The 19,710-nt window shown below is 47.4% G+C and overlaps 1 protein-coding gene across 1 annotated transcript in view; it reads right to left on the minus strand.

Annotated features, from left to right (window-relative positions):
* LOC140415539 (regulator of G-protein signaling 17-like) overlaps positions 1-17,660 on the minus strand; it is a 42,678-nt gene extending 25,018 nt beyond the window's left edge. The window contains exons 1-3 of the mRNA XM_072501063.1: positions 17,466-17,660; positions 4,369-4,496; positions 2,656-2,745 (exon numbers count right to left, since the gene is read on the minus strand). Of these exons, the coding sequence (XP_072357164.1) occupies positions 2,656-2,745; positions 4,369-4,493 (215 nt within the window). The 5' untranslated portion in view covers positions 4,494-4,496; positions 17,466-17,660. The remainder of the gene's footprint in view (positions 1-2,655; positions 2,746-4,368; positions 4,497-17,465) is intronic.
* Between the last annotated feature and the right edge of the window lie 2,050 nt (positions 17,661-19,710).

The raw sequence follows: 19,710 nt of genomic DNA on the forward strand, positions 1-19,710 counted from the left end.
CGTCCTGCAAAGGAACGAGCCTGAGGGCGTTGGTGACGGCACCGCTGCCGCTCTCGCCGACAAGGTACACCACGAGTCCGGTGATGGCGGCAACGCTAAAGATCTGGGGGCAGTGGAGACGACATAGGGGTGAGATGGGAGCCTTGGTGTGGTCCCCGATCCGGGAGAACCATCGGTTCGTCCCATGATGGATGGACGGGGGGTTTCGGAGCTGGCATCGGGCAGGGATCAGAAGGATGGGGGACCTGTTTATAGATGGGACGTTTGCGAGCCTAGGGGCGCTGGAGGAGAAGTTTGGGTTACCCCCGGGAAATGCGTTCAGGTATATGCAAGTGAGGGCGTTTGTGAAGCGGCAGGTGAGGGGATTCCCGTTGCTCCCGGCACAGGGGATTCAGGACAGGGTGATTTTGGGTGTATGGGTCGGAGAAGGCAAGGTTTCGGCGATATATCAGGAGATGAAGGAAGAGGAGGAGGCTTCGGTAGAGGAGCTGAAGGGCAAGTGGGAGGAGGAGTTGGGGGAGGAGATCAAAGAGGGTCGGTGGGCTGATGCCCTGAGTAGGGTTAATTCCTCATCCTCATGTGCCAGGCTCAGCCTGATACAGTTTAAGGTTATTCACAGAGCGCATATGACAGGGCGAGGCTGAGCAGGTTCTTTGGGATGGAGGACAGATGCGGGAGGTGCTCAGGAAGCCCGGCGAATCACGCCCACATGTTCTGGTCGTGCCCGGCACTGGATGGGTTCTGGAGGGGTTTCGCGAAGACTATGTCCAAGGTGGTGAAAGTCCAGGTCAAGCCAAGTTGGGGGCTGGCATTATTTGGGGTGGCGGACGAGCCGGGAGTGCACGAGGCGAAAGAGGCCGGCATTCTGGCCTTTGCGTCCCTGGTAGCCCGGCGGAGGATCTTGCTTATGTGGAAGGACGTGAAGCCCCCCAGTGTGGAAGCCTGGATAAATGACATGGCAGGGTTCATTAAGCTGGGGAGGATAAAGTTTACCTTGAGAGGGTCTACGCAGGGGTTCTTCAGGCGGTGGCAACCGTTCCTAGACTATCTCGCGGAGTGTTAGAATGAGCTCGGTCAGCAGCAGCAGCAACCCAGGGAGGGAGGGGGGGGGGGAGGGGAGGGGAGGGGAGGGTGTCTCTTTGGGGGGGGGGGTAGTTGGGCGGGCGGGGGAGGTTTTTTTTCCCTAGGGGTACTTGTAAAAAGCATTTGGGAGGGTTATTATGTGCGGGAGAAACCCATTGTATAAGTTCTGTAGTATGTTTGATTGATATGTTTATGTTTTGTTCTGTTCTTTTCTTTCTCTTTTCTGTTACGGGGGGGGGATTTAATTGGTGAAAATTTTTGTTGGAAAAACTTTGAATAAACATATATATTTTTTAAAAATTGGAAAAATTGAATTGGGTACTCTAAATTTTTTTTTAAAAATTTATAAAAATAAAGAGAATCATGAACAAGGCCTCCCAAGTCCCTTTGTGCTTCTGATTTCCTGAGCATTTCCCCATTTAAAAAATAGTCTATGCCTAAATTCCTCCTTCCAAAGTGCATAACCTAACACTTTTCCACATTGTATTTCATTTGCCACTTCATTGCCCACTCTCCTAGCCTGTCCAAATCTTTCTGCAGCCCCCTTGCTTCCTTATTACTACCTGTCCCCAGCACCTTCTCCTTACTGATGGCCACTACACTCACCTCTGCCCCACGACTCTCTTGAAGTCTGACTTCAAGACAGTTGGCAGACAGATACTGCCAACAAACAGTACCTCTTGTGTACATGAGGGAAGAACAGTGGCCAGGACACTGGGAGATTTATCATGAGATGTTTTTCTCATCTCCATATGGAGTTTTATATTCAGTAGGTCAAGGACAACATTTCTGTCATCGCAACACTCCCTTCCTCAAGCCACTGAAATTATATTAGGTTCTGAGGTTCTGGAGCATGTGGCTTGATACTGACTCAATAGTGCTATATAAAACGCTTGTTAGGCCACAGCTAGAGTACTGTATGCAGTTCTGGTGGCCACACTGTAGTGAGAATGTGATTGTACTAGAAAGGATGCAGAGGAGATTCACCTAGGCTGAAGTGTTCCAGTTATGACGAGAGGCTGGATAGGCTCGGGTTGTTTCCCTTAGAGCAGGGAAGGCTGAGGGGGGGGGGGACATGATTAAGGTGTACAAAATTATGAGTGACATGGATAGAGTAGATAGGAAGAAGCTTTTCCCCTTAGTAGAGGGGTCAATAACCAGGGGACATCAAAATAAGAGGCAGGAGATTAGGAAGGGATTTGAGGGAAAATGTTTTCACGTAGAAGGTGGTGGAAATCTGGAACTCACTGCCTGACAGGGTGGTCGAGGTAAGAAGCCTCAACATTTCAGAAGCATTCAGATGAGCACTTGAAATGCCTGAGAATACAGGGTTACGGATCAAATGCTGGAAAATGGGATTAGAAGAGCTAGGTGCTTGATGGCCAGTGCAGAAGACAGGAATGGGCTGAAGGGCCTCTTTCTCTGCTCTGTGATTAAACTCTATGACCCTAACTCAAAAGGAAAGAGTGCAACCAATGTGAACACTTCATGAAATATGTGCTAAGATTTGAAAGAGCAAAAGATTATGTTCAAATTGAAAATAAATCACCACCTCAGGAGGGATTTGTTCACCTTTCCTCATGTTTCTGAAGACTTTCCATCTGGGAAATGATGGATGACCTCCGGCTACAATCATGTTTATCCTTGTTCCTGACAGTTAAACTGCAAAGAAATGAGAAGATTTATTTTACAGAGTGTAATGTCAACTTGATACACAACCACAATTCTCAACCCAACCACTCACTCAGTCATTTCTTCATTCAACAAAAACTTGCATTTATATAGTGCCTTCAAAACATGCCAAGGTTTTGTGTTCAAGCCTGTGAAGTAGGTTTTAGGAGTCCTTTTCCACACCAGGTTATGCTTGGGCAGCTACCAAAAGATTGGTCAAACATTTAGGTTTTAAGGAACATATTAAAGCAGGAGAGGGAGAGACGGAGAGGTTTAGGGAGGGAATTACAGGGCCTGATTTTGAGCTGGCTGCAGGATTGCCAATGGCCGAGTGATGAAAATCGGGATGAGTCGGAGGTGTGCAGAGATCTCCTCCGTCGTCGTCTGGTTTGGTTTGGGTTGTTTCCTCTGCCATGTTCAGCTTGTTTTGATCTTCAACAGAGATGATGATAGGCCGCAGATTTCCACACAGCTACTCAACAGACCTGATTGAGAAAACTCCTCCATTTTCCCTCATCCCCAAGCTATGTCGTTCTCAACAAAATGCTTAATTGTGCAAAATTTTGGTGGGCAGCACGGTGGCCTATTGGTTAGCACAGCTGCCTCACGGCGCTGAGGTCCCAGGTTCGATCTCGGCTCTGGGTCACTGTCCGTGTGTCGTTTGCACATTCTCCCCGTGTCTGCGTATGTTTCACCCCCACAATCCAAAAATGTGCAGAGTAGGTGGATTGGCCACGCGAAATTGCCCCTTAATTGGAAAAAATAATTGGGTAATCTAAATTTATTTTTAAAAATAAAAATTGCGCAAAATTTTGATAAATTGTCAACAGATACATTATGCACAGTGGAAAGTATGTCATTTTTCTCCAAATTACTCACTCAAGGTGGGGTATAGTCCAGACTTCATAATCTCTGGACACAGGTAATTCCATAAATTCACTAAACTACCATGTAACTAATTACTGCCAATATCGGGGGGGGGGGAGAGCTGGTAGGGATCACAACCAAATCCAGTCCTATCCTAACCTGATGTTCACAGGTTTATGTCAAGGTGGGGTTACTGGTCAGGTACCGGAACCCTAGCCGATTCATATCCCCTCTCTAGTGTGAGGGTTTGATGTGTTTGTCCACCAGACTATTAGGGAACCTTGGTTGAAAGAACTTGCGTTTATATAGCACCTTTTAGAAGCCCAGGACTTTCCAAAGTGCTTCACAGCCAATAAAGAATGTTTGTGAATTGTCACCACTATTGTAATATAGGAAATGCAGCAGCCAATTTGCGCACATCAGGCTCCCAGATATAGTAAGAGAGAAATTACTAGATAAACTGCTTTAGCTGTTGGTTGAGGGATTATTGGCAAGGCACTGGGCAGAACCCCCCCTGCTCTTTTTCAGAATGGTGGGCGTGAGATCTTTCCCAACCACCCAAGAGGGCAGACAAGCATTTGGTTAAACATCTCATCTTCTGACACTGCAGTACTCCCTCGCTGGGAGTGTCAGCCTGGAATTTGTGCTTAAGTCTCTGGAGTGGGATTTAGAGGCTTTTTTAAACATCTGGAACATCTCCTGACCTATCACAAAAAACGCATTTCTGTTACAGTTTCAGGTCTGTACCAGGAACAGCAGCAGCACCAGCAGAAGCAGCAAGTGTTGGGACGTCTCCTGCACAAGCGAGGGGACCTGGAATCACTGCTTGCCTGCGACATCCGTCTGCTCAGCTGTACACGGTGAGAAGCCATCGCCTGGAAAAAACAAGACAAGAGAGGTTTGCGACCTTGTAGGGTAGTGGAATCTCCCAGTAAAACTACATTGATTTCCAAAGTAGTGCTTTTCTCAGCTTCAATGAGCAGCGGTGATATAAACAATGCTACTGTGTTTTGAGGGAAGGATATTGAATTAAAGCATTGACTCAGTTTGTCTCCTCACAGAGGCTGCTTGACCTGCTGAGTGCTTCCAGTATTTTAATTTTAATTTTATATTAAACGATACAGGTTTCAATGGGACCCCCCCCAACCACCATCCACCTTGCATAAAGAACAAGTGTTGGCAGGTTATTCAACCACAAAGAATTGTGGTGAGGGTGATCACAGAGCTTTGTGAAACATTCTCAAATACACTTTTTGCAATAGAGAACCTTGGATGGAGGTTCAGGACCAGGAACCTTGAATGTCTTTTTTTCCTACCCAGCTGTCGTTGAGGGTAATCAACTCAGCGTATAGCTTGGGATCCTCCTGTGCCCCAGTACTCTGTGAGGATGTGTGTGTCTATTCACTGAACCATCGTCAAGTATCATCACTAATGTCCTTCAGGGAGGAATTCTGCCATCCTTAGCTGATCTGGCTCCAGGTCCACCGCATCATAGTTAACTCTTAGCTGCCCTCTGAAATGGCCCAGCAAGCCATTCAATTGTTTCAAGGTGCTCCAGAGAAAAGCACATTGGTTACATCTACACCACAATGACTGGAGTGGTTCAAGAGGCAAGTCACCTCATCCTCTCTAGGGCAATTGGGGATGGACAATAAACACTAGCATTGCTTGCAGTGCTCACATCCCAGGAATTAATAATAAAAAGTGAAATAGCAGAGAAGCATTCAATGTGATGGATTCACAAAGCACTGTTCCACTCAATGTTTTGAGTTAGCAGAAAACCCAGAGCTGCTTCACATTCCACTAAACTAATAACCAAATGTGCTATTAATGGCTATTTGTCCAAGGAATGTGGAGTCCTAAAAAATCTATCATATATATATATATCATCATGAGGGGTCCTGAAAGAATAGATAGGGGAATAACAGCTTCCACTGCGGTGGAGTGGGGCAGGGAGCGGGGTGGGGGGATAGTAACCAGGCGACAAGATTTAAAAGGTTTTTTGCCAAAAGAACCAGAGGGAAGATGAGAATGTTTTAATGCTGCATAGTAATATAATCTAGAATACACTACTTGAAAGCATGGGTGCAATCAGACTCACTAACAAATTTTCATGGGGAATTATATAAATATATAAAAAAGAAAAATATTGCAGTGTTATGGGGAAAAAAAACAGGAACATGGGACTAATTGGATAGCTCTTTCAAAGAGAAAACAGAGGTCCAATTGGCTGAATGGCCTCGTTCGGAGCCTTATGATACTAATCATGAAGAAACAAAGCCAATAAAGGCATTTATAATAATTTAAAAATTCACCCAGTATTTTGGCACTGTTGGCAAAGCTGGCAATTTTTCCCCACCCCTGTTGCCCATGGGAAGGTTGTGGTGAAGCATTTTCTTGCACCACTGCAGTCCAGGTGGTGAAGGTCCTTCCACAGTGTTGTTAGGATTTTGACCCAGTATCAATGAAGGAACAATGATATGTTTCTATGGCAGGATGGTGTGTGACTCAGAGGGGGCCTTGGAGATGATAGTGTTCCCATGTGCCTGCAGCCCTTGCCCTTGAAGGTGTTGGAGGTCACAGGTTTGGGATGTGCTGTTGAAGAAGCCGTGACAAGTTACTGTGGAAAGACTGCCACATGGAGATTAAATATCACAGGTATGGATCTTTGCTCTACTTGTGACAGATCTTAGAATCCAGACAGAAGGAGGCCATTTGCCCCACTGGGTCTGAACCTCTGAAAGAGCACCCTACCTAGGCCCACTCCCCCGCCCTATCCTAGTAATCCCACCTAAACCCCACATCCCTGAATACCCAGGGGCAATTTGGCATGGCTAATTCACCGAACCTGCACATCTTTGGATTTTGAGTGGAAACTGGAGCATCTGGAGGAAACCCATGCAGACACGGAGAGATTGCACAAACTCTACACAAGACAGTCACCCAAGGCTGGAATTGAACTGTGCCACCCATTTAAATATTCAATGTTTCAATGAAACATTGAAAGCATTAGAATCGGTTTATGAGGGACATTATGCAGTGAATACAACAACAACTTTACACCATCATGGCAGCGATCTAGATGCTACTTTGTGGAATACCATCCCGAGCCAGCAGCAAAACTATTCTTATTAATATAGCACCTTCAACGTAGTAAAACCTCCCAAAGTGCTTTATACAGCAGACAACAATTAGCTCTCAGTCACATCAGGCGATAAGTCACATGGCCAAAAGCTTGGTCAAAGAGGTCATTTACAAGTGGCATCTTAAGGGAAGAGGGACAAAGAGATGCAAGAAACAAATTCCAGATCTTAGAGCTTAGAAAGCTGAAGACAAAGCTGCCAATAGTGGAGTGATGAAAATCGGGGCTGTGCAGGCTGTGGAGGCCAGAATTAGAGAAGGGCAAAGATTTCAGAGGGTTGTGGTGATGGAGGAGAAGAAAATACTCAACTGGTGAAGGACATCAAAGGCAGCAGGCTCTTGACTGAATGCCATTCACACATAAGGCTGCATAGCACCGGTGGCCAGCTTCGTCACCTTGATGTCTGATTATTTTAGTTAGAGTCAGAGGTTATAGCCAGCACCACAAGGATGAGCTTCTCACCAACGTCAATCTGAAACACTTCCTCAGTCAGATACCATGTTCGGCTCAGAGGTGATTTGGTTTGAGAAAAGCAGTTGAATTTTTCACAAGATAATCCAAGGCAGTCTTGAATGGGATGGCTAGACTGTAAAACAACTTACAGTCGTCCCTTTTCTTGTTGCACACAGCTTGATGTTTTGTGGAACTACTAGTTACAGATTCATAAAAAATTACGCAATAGGAAATGTTACAGTGCAATGTAGTTTAACCAACTACCAGCAGGATATTGCACAGGTCATATTCCTACGCATTGTGTAAAATTTGTATGAACTTTCCCATGAGAAACCTTGTTCCTTGGCCACTGTAACCAATTTTTGACAAGTTCCAAATGCTTGTTTATAAGCTTCAATTTATTCTTTAAACACGAGAATTCCGTTATTAACTGCAAATAATATCAAAAATAAGAGTTTGCATTTAATGTAGGATCCTTAATGGAGTAAAATATTCCAAATCACTTTATAAATAACATTTGTCACAGAGCCACATATGGAAATATTGAGATAGGTGACCAGAAACCTTGTCAAAGAATTGGGTTTCAGGCAATGTCTGGAAGAAGATAGAGATGGAGGGAGAGAGAGAGAGAGAGAGGTGGAAAGGTTTAAGGAAGTAATTCCAGAGCCCAGGGCCAGGCAGTTGAAAGCGTGGTGGCCAATTGTAGACCAATGGAAATCAAGGATAGGCAAGAGGCCAGAATTGGAAGAGCTCAACGATCTCGATCAGTTGCAAGTCTGGAGATTTAGAGATAGGGAGGAGCAATGTTGTGGAAGGTTTAAAAAAAAACAAGGGCGCTTATTTTCAAATCTAGGGTTTGCCAAAGTAGATCAATGAACATAGGGGTGATGGGTGAACAGGAATTGGTACAAGTGAGGCTGTGGCAACAGAGCTTTCCATGAGCTAAAGTTTACTAAGGCTGCAAGGAGAGTCTGGCCAGGAAAGCATTGGATTTTCTTGAGTCTAGTGGTAAAAAGGGTTTCAACAGCTGAGGCGCTAAGGCAGGTGGGGGGGGGGGGGGGGGGTCCAAGTGCTATAGCTTTACATTGCTCAGCAAAATATACCCTCGTTACCAAGGTTCCAATGCATCATTTCAATTATTAATCATGATATACATTAATGATCTGGAAGAAAGAACAGAAGGCATTGTTTCTAAGTTTGCAGATGATACAAAGATCTGTAGAGGGACAGGTTGTATTGAGGAAGCAGGGAGGCTGCAGAAGGACCTGGATAGGCATAGGGAGTGGGCAAAGAAGTGCAGATGGAATACAATGTGGAAAAGTGTGAGGTTATGCACTTCGGTAGGAAGGATAGAGGTATAGACTATTTTATAAATGGGAAAAGACTTCATAAATCAGAAGCACAAAGGGGCTTAAGAGCTCCAGTTCAGGATTCGCTTAAGGTTAACATGCAGGTTCAGTTGGCAGTTAGGATGGCAAATGCAATGTTAACATTCATGTCAAGAGGGCTAGAATAAAAAGGGATGCACTTCTGAGACTGTATAAGGCTCTGGCCAGACCCCATTTGGAATGTTGTGAGCAGTTTTGGGCCCCATATGAAATGAAAATCGCTTATTGTCACAAGTAGGCTTCAATGAAGTTACTGTGAAAAGCCCCTAGTCGCGACATTCCGGCGCCTGTTCGGGGAGGCTGTTACGGGAACTGAACCGTGCTGCTGGCCTGCCTTGGTTTGCTTTCAAAGCCAGCGATTTAGCCCTGTGCTAAACAGCCCCCAAGGAAGGATATGCTGGCCTTGGAGAGGGTCCAGGGGAGGCTATGAAGGACTTCTCATATGAGGAGCAGTTGAGGACTCTAGGTCTGTACTCAGTGGAGTTTGGAAGGATGAGGGGGAATCTGATTGAAACTCACAGAATACTGAGAAGCCGACTTCCGGTGGTGGCAATGGAGTGAGTGGTCACACATTTGGTGGCTCCCACTCAAGGTGGTTTATTTTGGTTCTTCCCCACCCGAATTGTGTGATGTTTGAAGGCAAAAGATGCAGGATCACTGAGGGAATGTAAAACTACTGTGGTTTATGGCTCACTGAATGAGGAGTGCAACAAGGAAGAGGCAGCAACTTGAGCGTGAGAGTAATAGAGGTGCGACACAGGAGAAGATGGCAGAGAGTAGGGGGCAGTTCTGCCCACCCAGTGGTCTATGGAGCAGCTGGTGGAATTCCTCAATGGAAAGTTCCATAAGCACAGGAAGGGGGACTTTGAGGACCTGGCTAAGGTGATGGAGCCGCTTAGGGCAGTGATCGGGCCTGTGGAGCAGAGGCAGGAGACACAGGGCCTGGGAATCCAAAAGATGGAGAAGACGGTGGGGGAGCACGAGGATCGATTGACCTCACTGGAGGCAGAGATGGCGATGAGCAGTCAGAAAAGGCTGAGGATCTTGAGCACCGCTCCAGGAGGCAAATTCTCTGGATTGTGGGGATACCTGAGGATAATGAAAGAATACAGGCCGCCAAATACGAGGCAAATATATTGGAGAGGCTGATGGGGGAGGGGATCTTTGACCGCCCTCTCGAGGCGGACCGAGCGCACAGGGCGCTAAGGAGGAGGCCGCAGGTGGGGAACCGCCGAGGGCGATGGTGGTGAAGTTGCATTGTTTTCAAGATAAGGAGAAGATTATGAGGTGGGCGAGTCAGACAAAGAAATGTACGAGGGAGGAGAACGAGCTGTGTATTTATCAAGGCGTGGGAGCGGAGCTGGCCAAGCAGAGGGCCGGTTACAACTGGATCAAGGCTGCCCTCTACAAGGAAGGGATGAGGTTTTGGGTTCTGTACCCCGCTCATCTGTGGGTGACACACCAGAACCAAGAGTTCTATTTTGACTCGCCAGAGGAGGCGAAGGACGTTATGAGTGACTATGGACTGGGAGGAATATGAGGACATTGAACTTTGTAGTGGTGTTATGTATGGAATGTGGGGACAAAGGGTGGGTGGAATGCTGAAGGTTACGGCGAGGGGGGCTGAGAGGGTGAATGTGCCTTTTGTTTCTTCTTGTATGTTTGGGGTTTGTGTGGTGGGTTTGAAAGGCAGACTAGGGGGGTGAGGGGTAGCCAGAGGCCCCGGCGGGGTTCGCCATGCCAGCTTGTTGGGCTAGGAGTGAAGTGGGGGTTATCAGGAGGAGGGTGTAGGGGAGGGGGAATGGATTGGTTCTTTCTTTGTTTCGTTATGGGGATGGGGAGGGATGCTGACGTGGGAGTGGTTGGTGTAGCACATTTGATTAGGGAGGAATGGCGGTGGGCATCTCGGGGTGGGACCCGAAGAGTGCGAGACGTGGGCTGGGGGGGAGCTGGCTAAAGAAGGATCATGGTTGATTGGCAGGGAAGTGGGGTGGTTGATTACATGGAACTTGCCGGTTGAATGGGCCGGTTATACGGTTCGTGTTTCTGCACACTTGAGAAGTTTGAAGGCGGACGTTGTGTTTCTTCAGGAGACGCACCTGAAGCTGGGGGATCAGACGAGGCTGAGGATGGGATGGGTGGAGCAGGTGTTCTACTCGGGGTTGGATATGAAGACGAGGGAGGTGTCGGTTCTGGTCAACAGGAAAGTGGCCTTCGAGATGGGCAGTATTGTAGCGGATCCTGGGGGCAGACACAAGATGATTATTGGGAAGCTGAAGGGGATGCCTGTGGTTCTGGTGAACATTTATGCCCCAAATTGGAACAACGTCGATTTCATGTGGTGGGTATTAAGGAAGATTCTGGACCTGAACACGCACTGGGGGGCTGGTGGGGGGGGGGGGTCCAGACCCATGGAGGTCGAGGGCGAAGGAGTTCTCATATTTTTCGCACGTGCACTGGGTGTACTCTCAGATTGACTTTTTTATGATAGATAAGATGCTGTTGGCAGGGTTAGCTGACTTAGAGCGTTCGGCGATCGTGGTCTCAGACCACCTGAAACACTGGGTGGATTTGCGGATGATGCAGGGGAAGAGCCAGCGACCGTAGTGGAGGATTGATGTAGAATTGCTGCCAGATGAAGGTGTGTGTGAGGGCCACCATCCGGGTTTATGTAGAACTAAATGACATGGGGGAGGTCACGGCCTCCATGCTGTGAGGCACTTTAGGCTGTAGAAAGTGGTGAATTTATTTCAATTCAGGTGCATAGGGAGAGGGTGGAATGAGAGGTGAGAATGCAAGGCTGGTGGATGAGACTTTGAGGGTGGACCGGAGGCACTCAGCTGCGCTCGAGGAGGGGCTATTAAAGGAAAGGCAGAGGTTCCAGGTGGAGTTTGGGTTGGTGTCCACAGGGAAGGTGGTAGGGCAACTGCGGAGGTTCAGAGGGGTAGTGTATGAGTACGGGGAAGAAGCGAGCAGGATGTTGGTGCACCAACTGAGGAAGGAGGCAGCGACGAGGGAGAATGGCAAAGTGAGGGATGAGAGGGAAAATGGGTTGTTGGACCAGAGGGGGTGAATGGGGTACTTGAGGCTTTTCACAGAAGGCTGTATGAGTCAGAGCCTCTGCCTGGGGAGGAGGGCATGAAGTAGTTCCTGGATGACTTGGAGTTCCCAAGGATGGAGGAGGAGAAGGTGCAAGGGTTGGGGGCCCTTATTGGCCTGAGGGAGGTGATGGACTGCGTAGGCTCGATGCTGGCGGGGAAGACCCCGGGGCAGGACATGTTTCCAGCCGAGATCTATAAGAAGTTTGGTGCGGAGTTGGGACCTCTGCTTGTGGGGATGTATCATGAGTCGAGGGGAAGGGGGGAGCTGCCCCCTCACATTGTCGCAGGTGTCCATTTTGCTGATTTTAAAGAAGGATAAGGACCCGGAGCAGTGTGGGTCGTTCGGCTATTAAATGTGGATGCGAAGTTGCTAGCAAAGGTGTTAGCGGTGCGTATAGAGGACTGTGTGCCAGGGGTGATATGACAGAACTGGACGGGGTTTGTGAAGGGGCAGCAGTTGTCGGCAAATGTTGCTCAATGTCATTATGATACTCTTGGAGGGGCAGGAGGTAAAAGTGATGGTGACAATGAAGCGGAGAAGGCTTTTGATCGAGTTGAATGGGCATATCTGTTGGAAGTGTTGGGTCAGTTCAGGTTTCGCCACGGTTTCTTGGATCGGGTTCAGCTGCTGTATAGGGCATTGATGGCTAGTGTCCGGCTGCATAGGATGAGTTTGGGGTACTTCGGGCTGAATCGGGGGACGAGGCAGGGGTGCCCACTCTCCCCCTTGCTTTTTGCTCAAGCACATAGTCTCGTTGTATGCAGACGATCTTCTGCTGTACATCTCAGACCCGGTGGGGAGTTTTGATGTGATTTTGGAGATCCTGAGGGAATTTGGACATTTATTAAGGTATAATTTGAACATGGGGAAAAGTGATGGGTCTCCAATTAATGCCAGAGGGCAAGAGAGGAGGTTAGGGGGGTTGCCGTTCTGGCTGGCGGGTGTGAGTTTTTGGTATCCCGGGATACAGGTGGCGCGGAACTGGGCCCACTGCACAAATTGAATTTGGCGCGACTGGTGGAGGGAATGAAGGTGGACTTTAGGAGGTGGGTTGCCTTTGTCACTGGCTGGGCACATGCAGGTTGTTAAAATGACAGTGCTACCCAGGTTCCTGTTCATGTTCCAGATCTCCCCATCTTTGTTCCCAAGTCCTTTTTTAGGAAGGTGAATGGGATAATTTCGAGTTTCATGTGGTCGGGGAAGACCCCATGGGTGAGGAGGGTGTTCTTGGAGAGGGGGCGGGAGGGAGTGCTGCTGGCATTGCTAAGTTTGATGTACTACTGGGCCGCGAATATCGCAATGGTCAGGAAATGGGCAATGGAGTAGCGGTCAGTTTGGGGGCAGATGTCGGCAGCATTGTGCAGGGGGACGAGTCTGAGGCCACTATTGTTGGCTCAACTCCGTTCTCACCGGCCTGGTATTCAGTGAGCCCGGTAGTGGTCTCAGTATTGGAATCACCGCAGGCAACATTTCTGGTTGGAATGCATGTCTCTGTGGGCAGCAATATGTGATAACCATAGGTTTGTGCCGGTGGGATTGGATGCGAGGTCATGGCAGCAGGTGGGGACTGAGTACTTCAGGGACTTGTTTGTTGGGGATAGGTTTGCGGGCCTGGAAGAGCTTGAGAATCGTATCAGCTGCCTAAGGGGAATGGGTTCAGGTGAGAGACTTTATGAGGAGAGAGCTGCCGTCCTTCCTGGGGCTGCTATCTTCGGTGCTACAAGATAAGTTGCTGTGCGAAGATGACATTGGGGAGTGGAGAGTGGCAGATATTTATGGAGAGCTGATGGAGAGGGAGGGCGCTCCTGCGGAGGAGATCAGGCGTAAATTGGAGGAGCTGGGTGGGGAGATGAGGGCCGGGTTGTGGAAGGTAGCACTGTGGAGGGTGAACGCATTCTGGTTGTGTGCGAGGTTAAGCCTCATCCAATTTAAGGTGGTGCATAGGGCCTTCATAGAACACAGAACATAGAACATACAGTGCAGAAGGAAGCCATTCGGCCCATCGATTGTGCACCGATCCACTTAATCCCTCACTTCAACCCTATCCCCTTAACCCAATAACCCCTCCTAACCTTTTTGGACACTAAGGGCAATTTAACATGGCCAATCCACCTAACCAGCACGTCTTTGGACTGTGGGAGGAAACCGGAGCACCCGGAGGAAACCCACGCAGACACGGGGAGAACGTGCAGACTCCGCACAGACAGTGACCCAGCGGGGAATCGAACCTGGGACCCTGGCGTTGTGAAGCCTCAATGCTAACCACGATACTACCGTGCTGCCCCCAATGATGGTTCATGATGGTTATGAGGATGGGCTAGTTCTTTGCAGGGGTGTAGGATCGGTGTGGGCAGTGTACGGAGGGCCCCACGAATCATGTCCACATGTTCTGGGTGTGTCCAAAGCTGAGAGGGTTCTGGCAGGGGTTCTCGGATGTTATTTCTGAGATTCCAGGGGTTGGGGTGGCCCTGAGTCCGGAGGGGGCAATATTGGGAGTGTCATAAGAGCCGGATGTCCAGGTGGGGAGAGAGGTCAATGTCTTGGCCTTTGCCTCCCTGACAGCCGGAGACAGATTCTGTTGGGTTGGTGGAACCCGGAGCCACCAATGGCAGGGGGGTGGATGAGCGACCTGGCAGATGTTTTGCACTTGGAAAAGGTTAAGTTCGCCTTACAGGGAGCGGAGAAGGGGTTTGCCTGGAGGTGGAACCTGGAAGCGAATTCAGGCATCAGTGGGGATGGTTAGGTTTTTTCTGTCTTTTCTTTGCTTCGGAGGGGCAGCGGGAAGATGACGGGGAAAAACTAGAGGGGCGGGGTGAGTGGTGGGCTTGTTATCAGTGGCTGCGGTTGGCTTGTGTTTTTGTATCTGGGGTTTTCTGATATTTCTATGTTATGTGCAAAATGCCTTTCCTAAAAATACTTTAAAAAATATGAATATGGAGAGGCCTAGATAGAGTGAACGTGGAGAGGATGATTCCGCTAGTAGGAGAAATTAGAACCCAAGGACACTGTCTCAGACTGAAGGGACGATCCTTTAAAACTGAGATGAGGAGGAACTTCTGCAGCCAGAGGGTGGTGAATCTGTGGAACTCTTTGCCGCAGAAGGCTGTGGAGGCCAAATCACTGAGTGTCTTTAAAACAGAGATAGATAGGTTCTTGATTAATAAGATCAGGGGAGACGGCAGGAGAATGGGGACAAAAAATATATCAGTCATGATTGAATGGCAGAGCAGACTCGATGGGCCAAATGGGCTAATTCTGCTCTTTTGTTTTATTGTCTTACAATCAAACAAATCATTTCCTTCACATACAATTTCCCTCTCCAACTTGTGAATGGGTCTCATTCCATGGAGTTGATTGTGCTCTTGTGACTTCCCCAAATGGCTATTATTCATCAATCAACTCCAACCTGAAGTATATGCACTAAACCCCATGGTCAGCACAACCAAAATAAAAGTACTGCCTACAACTTCAATTAGGATATGTGTATGGCACCTTGAGTCAGTATGTATATGTATGAGTCTGTATAATCAATATGGTGCTCATACATTAGATGCAGACACTTGGGTGAGGAACAGTAAGCCTTGTGGACCTTGTGAAAATGAATCCCAGCAATTTGAAAATAGAAAACTCGAGAAAATACAGGAAAAAGTTATAAAGCTGCCAAAACTTAGACTTGTCATTTAGTTTTAATCATTAGGTTATGTAGAAAGGTTCAGCTGACAATTTGCACACAAAAGGCTCCCACAGACAGGGATGTGACTTTGATCAGATCGTGGGGCTGTGTTTCCCTGATGTTAGGGACCCTCACCCACAGTCTGCCCTGCTGAAAAATCAAGGATGAGCTTGCCCCTTGCTCTGGCAACTCACTCTCCAAATATTTATAAGACATTAGTTCATTAATTGGTTTATGGTGAAACTTTGCAGCCCCCACTTCCCCCTTCCCCCCACCCCAAATCTTGGCAGGAAGTCAAGCCTTTGAGAGCTGGCAGCTCTCTGCTCTCAGTAGCGCTATCAGGAGTGGTGGCCATTGCTAGGATTACATCCAGCCCTGAACACAAGGGGCTGGAGTGAATGGTAAGTAACAAGGGGGTGATGGTGGTATTGCTGGGGCCTTCTAGCCTAATAAAGGGCAAGATTCAGTGGGGAAAGGAACCAGAGATAGGAAAGACATGAGGAAGGCCCTTCACATGCCCTGGGTGTCTGTTAACCTCCCTTGTCCATCACCAATCCATGCAGTGAAAGCTGCCCAATTAGACACTTGGTGTAATCCTCCCACAACACTTAAGAGCCCCAACTGGTCAGAAGGTACAGGCAGCTTGATACCTTCCCTGTAGCTAGTAAATTGCAGTGGGGGCAGGGGACGGATAGGCAGCAGGCATGGCACCCTTGGCATTGTACAGCCCCCCCCCCCCGTAAACCCACTACTTGGGCAGAGTGTAAAATGTAGTCCTTAGTGACATACAAGCCAACAATGAGGTCTCCACTAGATTGGAGGGCTGGGGGTGGCGGGGGGGGGGGGGGGGGGCAGGGGAGAGACCAATGCAGTTTTAGTGATGACTTTGTGGAATACCTTCATTGAGTGTGCAAATGTGACCCAGAGTCCCTGGTCAGCTGTCATTTGAATTCTCTGCCCCTTCACAGTTCCAATGAAGTTCAACACTTCAGTCTTCCAGATTCAATAATGTTTTGAGTTCAACAATTCCAAATCATAATTTTGTCTCCTGCTTTTGGTTGGCAGCTGTTGGTACTAATTCTGCTATGCCACACCTCTTTTGTTTCTTTACTTATCCCATTACTATCTCATTTTGCCTCGCACCATCGTGTCTTTTGGCAGTACAGATTTTCTCCTGCCCTTCACACTATCCAAGCCCCTCCCTTTTGTCTCTTTTCCCTGGCCCTGCCTCTGTACTTGCTAAACTCTTTCTGACCTGAAACGTTAACTTTGCCTCTCTCTCTGGACAGTTGAGGTCTCACCTGTTGAATATTTCCAGCATTTGCTTTTTTTGTTTGAGAGATGCATATTGGCCAGGGCACAAGTAAGGAAGGAGCCCCATTGCCCTTCTTCGAAATAGTGCCATAGCCCGCAGCGCTTCTGACAGTGCAGCACTCCCTCGATACTGCATTGGAGAGTCAGTATAAATTATGAACTCAAGTCAGTGAAGGAAAATTTGAATGCTGAACCTTCTGATTCAGAGGCAGGAGTATATTGGTCTGAGCTGCAATATAGGGTCAAATGGAAAAAACACAACATACTGCCCTGTATTTGCCGCTCTGAAATGCAATCTGAAAGTTGCAGATGAAAAACCATCTGCAACTTGGGAGGGACATAAATATTCATAATAGTCTCAGTGAAATCGTCTAAAGTACATATTCCTACGCACCACTTATCACTGGCCCTTGAGTCGAAAAGATAGCGAGATTACAATATCTGATATTGCTATCATGGTTTTTAGTAAGCGAAACTATTAAATGTAACCATTTATGCTGCATCGCCCAGCTGTTAAAACCTGCGATAAATCTGCTGCCTTTTTGAAGAATATATTATTAAACTCTGCCGGGATACATTTTCCCTGGACATCGACTGGAAATACTAAGTAGACATTTTTCAAAGGGGACGGGAGTTGGTCTCACGTCAATGTTACAAAACAAATTGGCCAGAGATTCTGAGCGTAAAAAACATGCCTGCGAATGTCACAATAGATCAAAATAAGATGTTCAAACACTGGCTCATTACGCAAGGATTACTGAGCAGTACTTACAGTCGCTAGATCATATTTGACTTGTTGCAGAACTCGCGGGGATTTTCCCCTCCTTCTTATTCGAAATGCAGCCTTTCATTTTTCCTCCTGGTTTCTTTTTTAAAATATATATTTGATTGAAGATGTCAGTTTCAGCATATGGGAGACGCATGCGTGGTCATTCCAGCTCTCCTTAGCCAATGCGAATATTTCCCCCACTTTGCTCCTTTTTCCTTGTCTATTTTCTACACAGTAATTGAGGTGGGGTGGGGGGGGGGGGGGGGGTTGCAATTGGGCGAGTGCTGATTCGGGAATTAAATTACACTCCTCTCTGTCGAAAGATGCATTCTCTGATCAAGATCACTTTTGATTTTCAAAGCGTGCAAGGCTGGGTTGTTGTACAATAAATTGCCCTTCGGCTATTCAGGTTTCAACTTTCAATCGGTGCTGTTCATGTCGGAACGTTTGCTACATGCCTGTGTACCATACGACAGCGAGGTTAACCCATTGAGCATCAATCCACTGACACCCGTGTTGGAATAGTGCAGACGAGAGTGTGTTGCCACCATTCTGAACATATGTACTTGGATTTCTCTCACTCAAGCCCGGCCTTCTTGTATTTTGCATCAGTGTCTTCCAGCCCTACAATTCCAACCTCTTCCCCAAGAACTGTCGCTTCCTCTGCCTCCAGCCATTTGTACACCACCTCTCTCAATCTGACCCACTTTCAGCTGCTTGGACTCTTCAGTTCTCTCTTTAAACTCTTCCCTCTTTCATCTCCCCTCTTTCCATTCCATCTCCCCTGCCCTGTTATTAAACCCACCTCTTTGGCTGAGATTTTGGTCCCTCCTCTGCTTTCTGTGGCTCAGCACATGTTTTCCACATGGTGAAGACCCTTGGGACTTTTTAACATATTGAAAGGCACTATATAAACAGCTAAATTATTGGATTGCCATTGTTATCTGTTACCTACCTCCCCAATTAATTGATCCGTTGTTACCATTCTGCTTTGCATAGTGAAATACTTTTGAAATATGTCACTTGTTAATATGGGAGGCACAGTGGCACTGCTGCCTCACAGCTCGAGGGTCCCAGGTTCAATTCCGGCCTCAGGTGACTGTGGAGTTTGCACTTTCTCTCCGTGTCTGCGTGGGTTTCCTCAGGTGCTCTGGTTTCTTCCCAAAGTCCAAAGATGTGCAGGGTAGGTGTGTTGGCCATGCTAAATTGCCCCTTAGTGTCCAAAACGTTAGGCGTGGTCACAGGGATAGGGTAGAGGCGTGGACTTAAGTAGGGTACTTTTTCCGAGGGCCGGTGCAGACTTGATGGGCCAAACGGCCTCCTTCTGCATTGTAAATTGTCTGGTTCTATGATATGCAAAGGTGGCAGCCAATTAAGACCCAGCAAGATGCCTACATATAGCAATAAATGACCAGTTAATCTGTTCTTTGCTTTTGGTGATGTGGGAGGAATTGTGGACAGGATACTAGAACACTGTTATACATTAACATGTTCACAAAGTCTTTGATTTCTACTTATTTCCTCCCCTACTGGTTAGCACTGCTGTCTCACAGTGCCAGGGACCCGGGTTCCGGCCTTGGGTGACTGTCTGTGTGGAGTTTGCACTTTCTCTCCGTCACTGTGTGGGTTTCGTCCAGGTGTTCCGGTTTCCTCCCACAGTCCGAAGATGTGCAGGTTAGATGGATTGGCTATGATAAACAGCCCCCTCGTGTCCAAAAGATTAGCTGCGGTTACTGGGATAGGTAGAGTGCTCTTTCAGAAAGACGGTGACGACTCGATGGACCAAAAGGCCCCCTTCTACACTGTAGAAATTCTATGATACCCCACCCTCCCCATTCTTTAAGACCATGATTTGAAGAAAGCTGATTTTAATTTTTATTAACATTGAGATGATGTATGAATTGAAAGATATCAACAGCACTGGTTGAGACAAATAATGCCATTTGCTTAGCATAATATGACAATGTATTCTGATGTATGTACTGTAAGGTTATTCTATACAATGATTACAAACTGTGGAATGGGCAAATTGATACACTATAGTTTCTTGTCATGGGCTGTACTCTGATAGGGAGCAATAAGGGTTTAAGTGTTGACTTGATTATTCATGCTCTGTTTTTCACATTTTCTTTCTGACATTTATGTTTTTTTTGTTATCACTGCAAAGTCCCTAAATCTGTCAGAAGATTTCCATCCTATGAATGTCTGGCGTACCTCTCAACCTCTCTATCTTCAACCTCTCTTTACG

This window comes from Scyliorhinus torazame, chromosome 1 (genome assembly GCF_047496885.1).
Source record: "Scyliorhinus torazame isolate Kashiwa2021f chromosome 1, sScyTor2.1, whole genome shotgun sequence".
In the NCBI taxonomy this organism is placed as follows: Eukaryota; Metazoa; Chordata; class Chondrichthyes; order Carcharhiniformes; family Scyliorhinidae; genus Scyliorhinus; species Scyliorhinus torazame.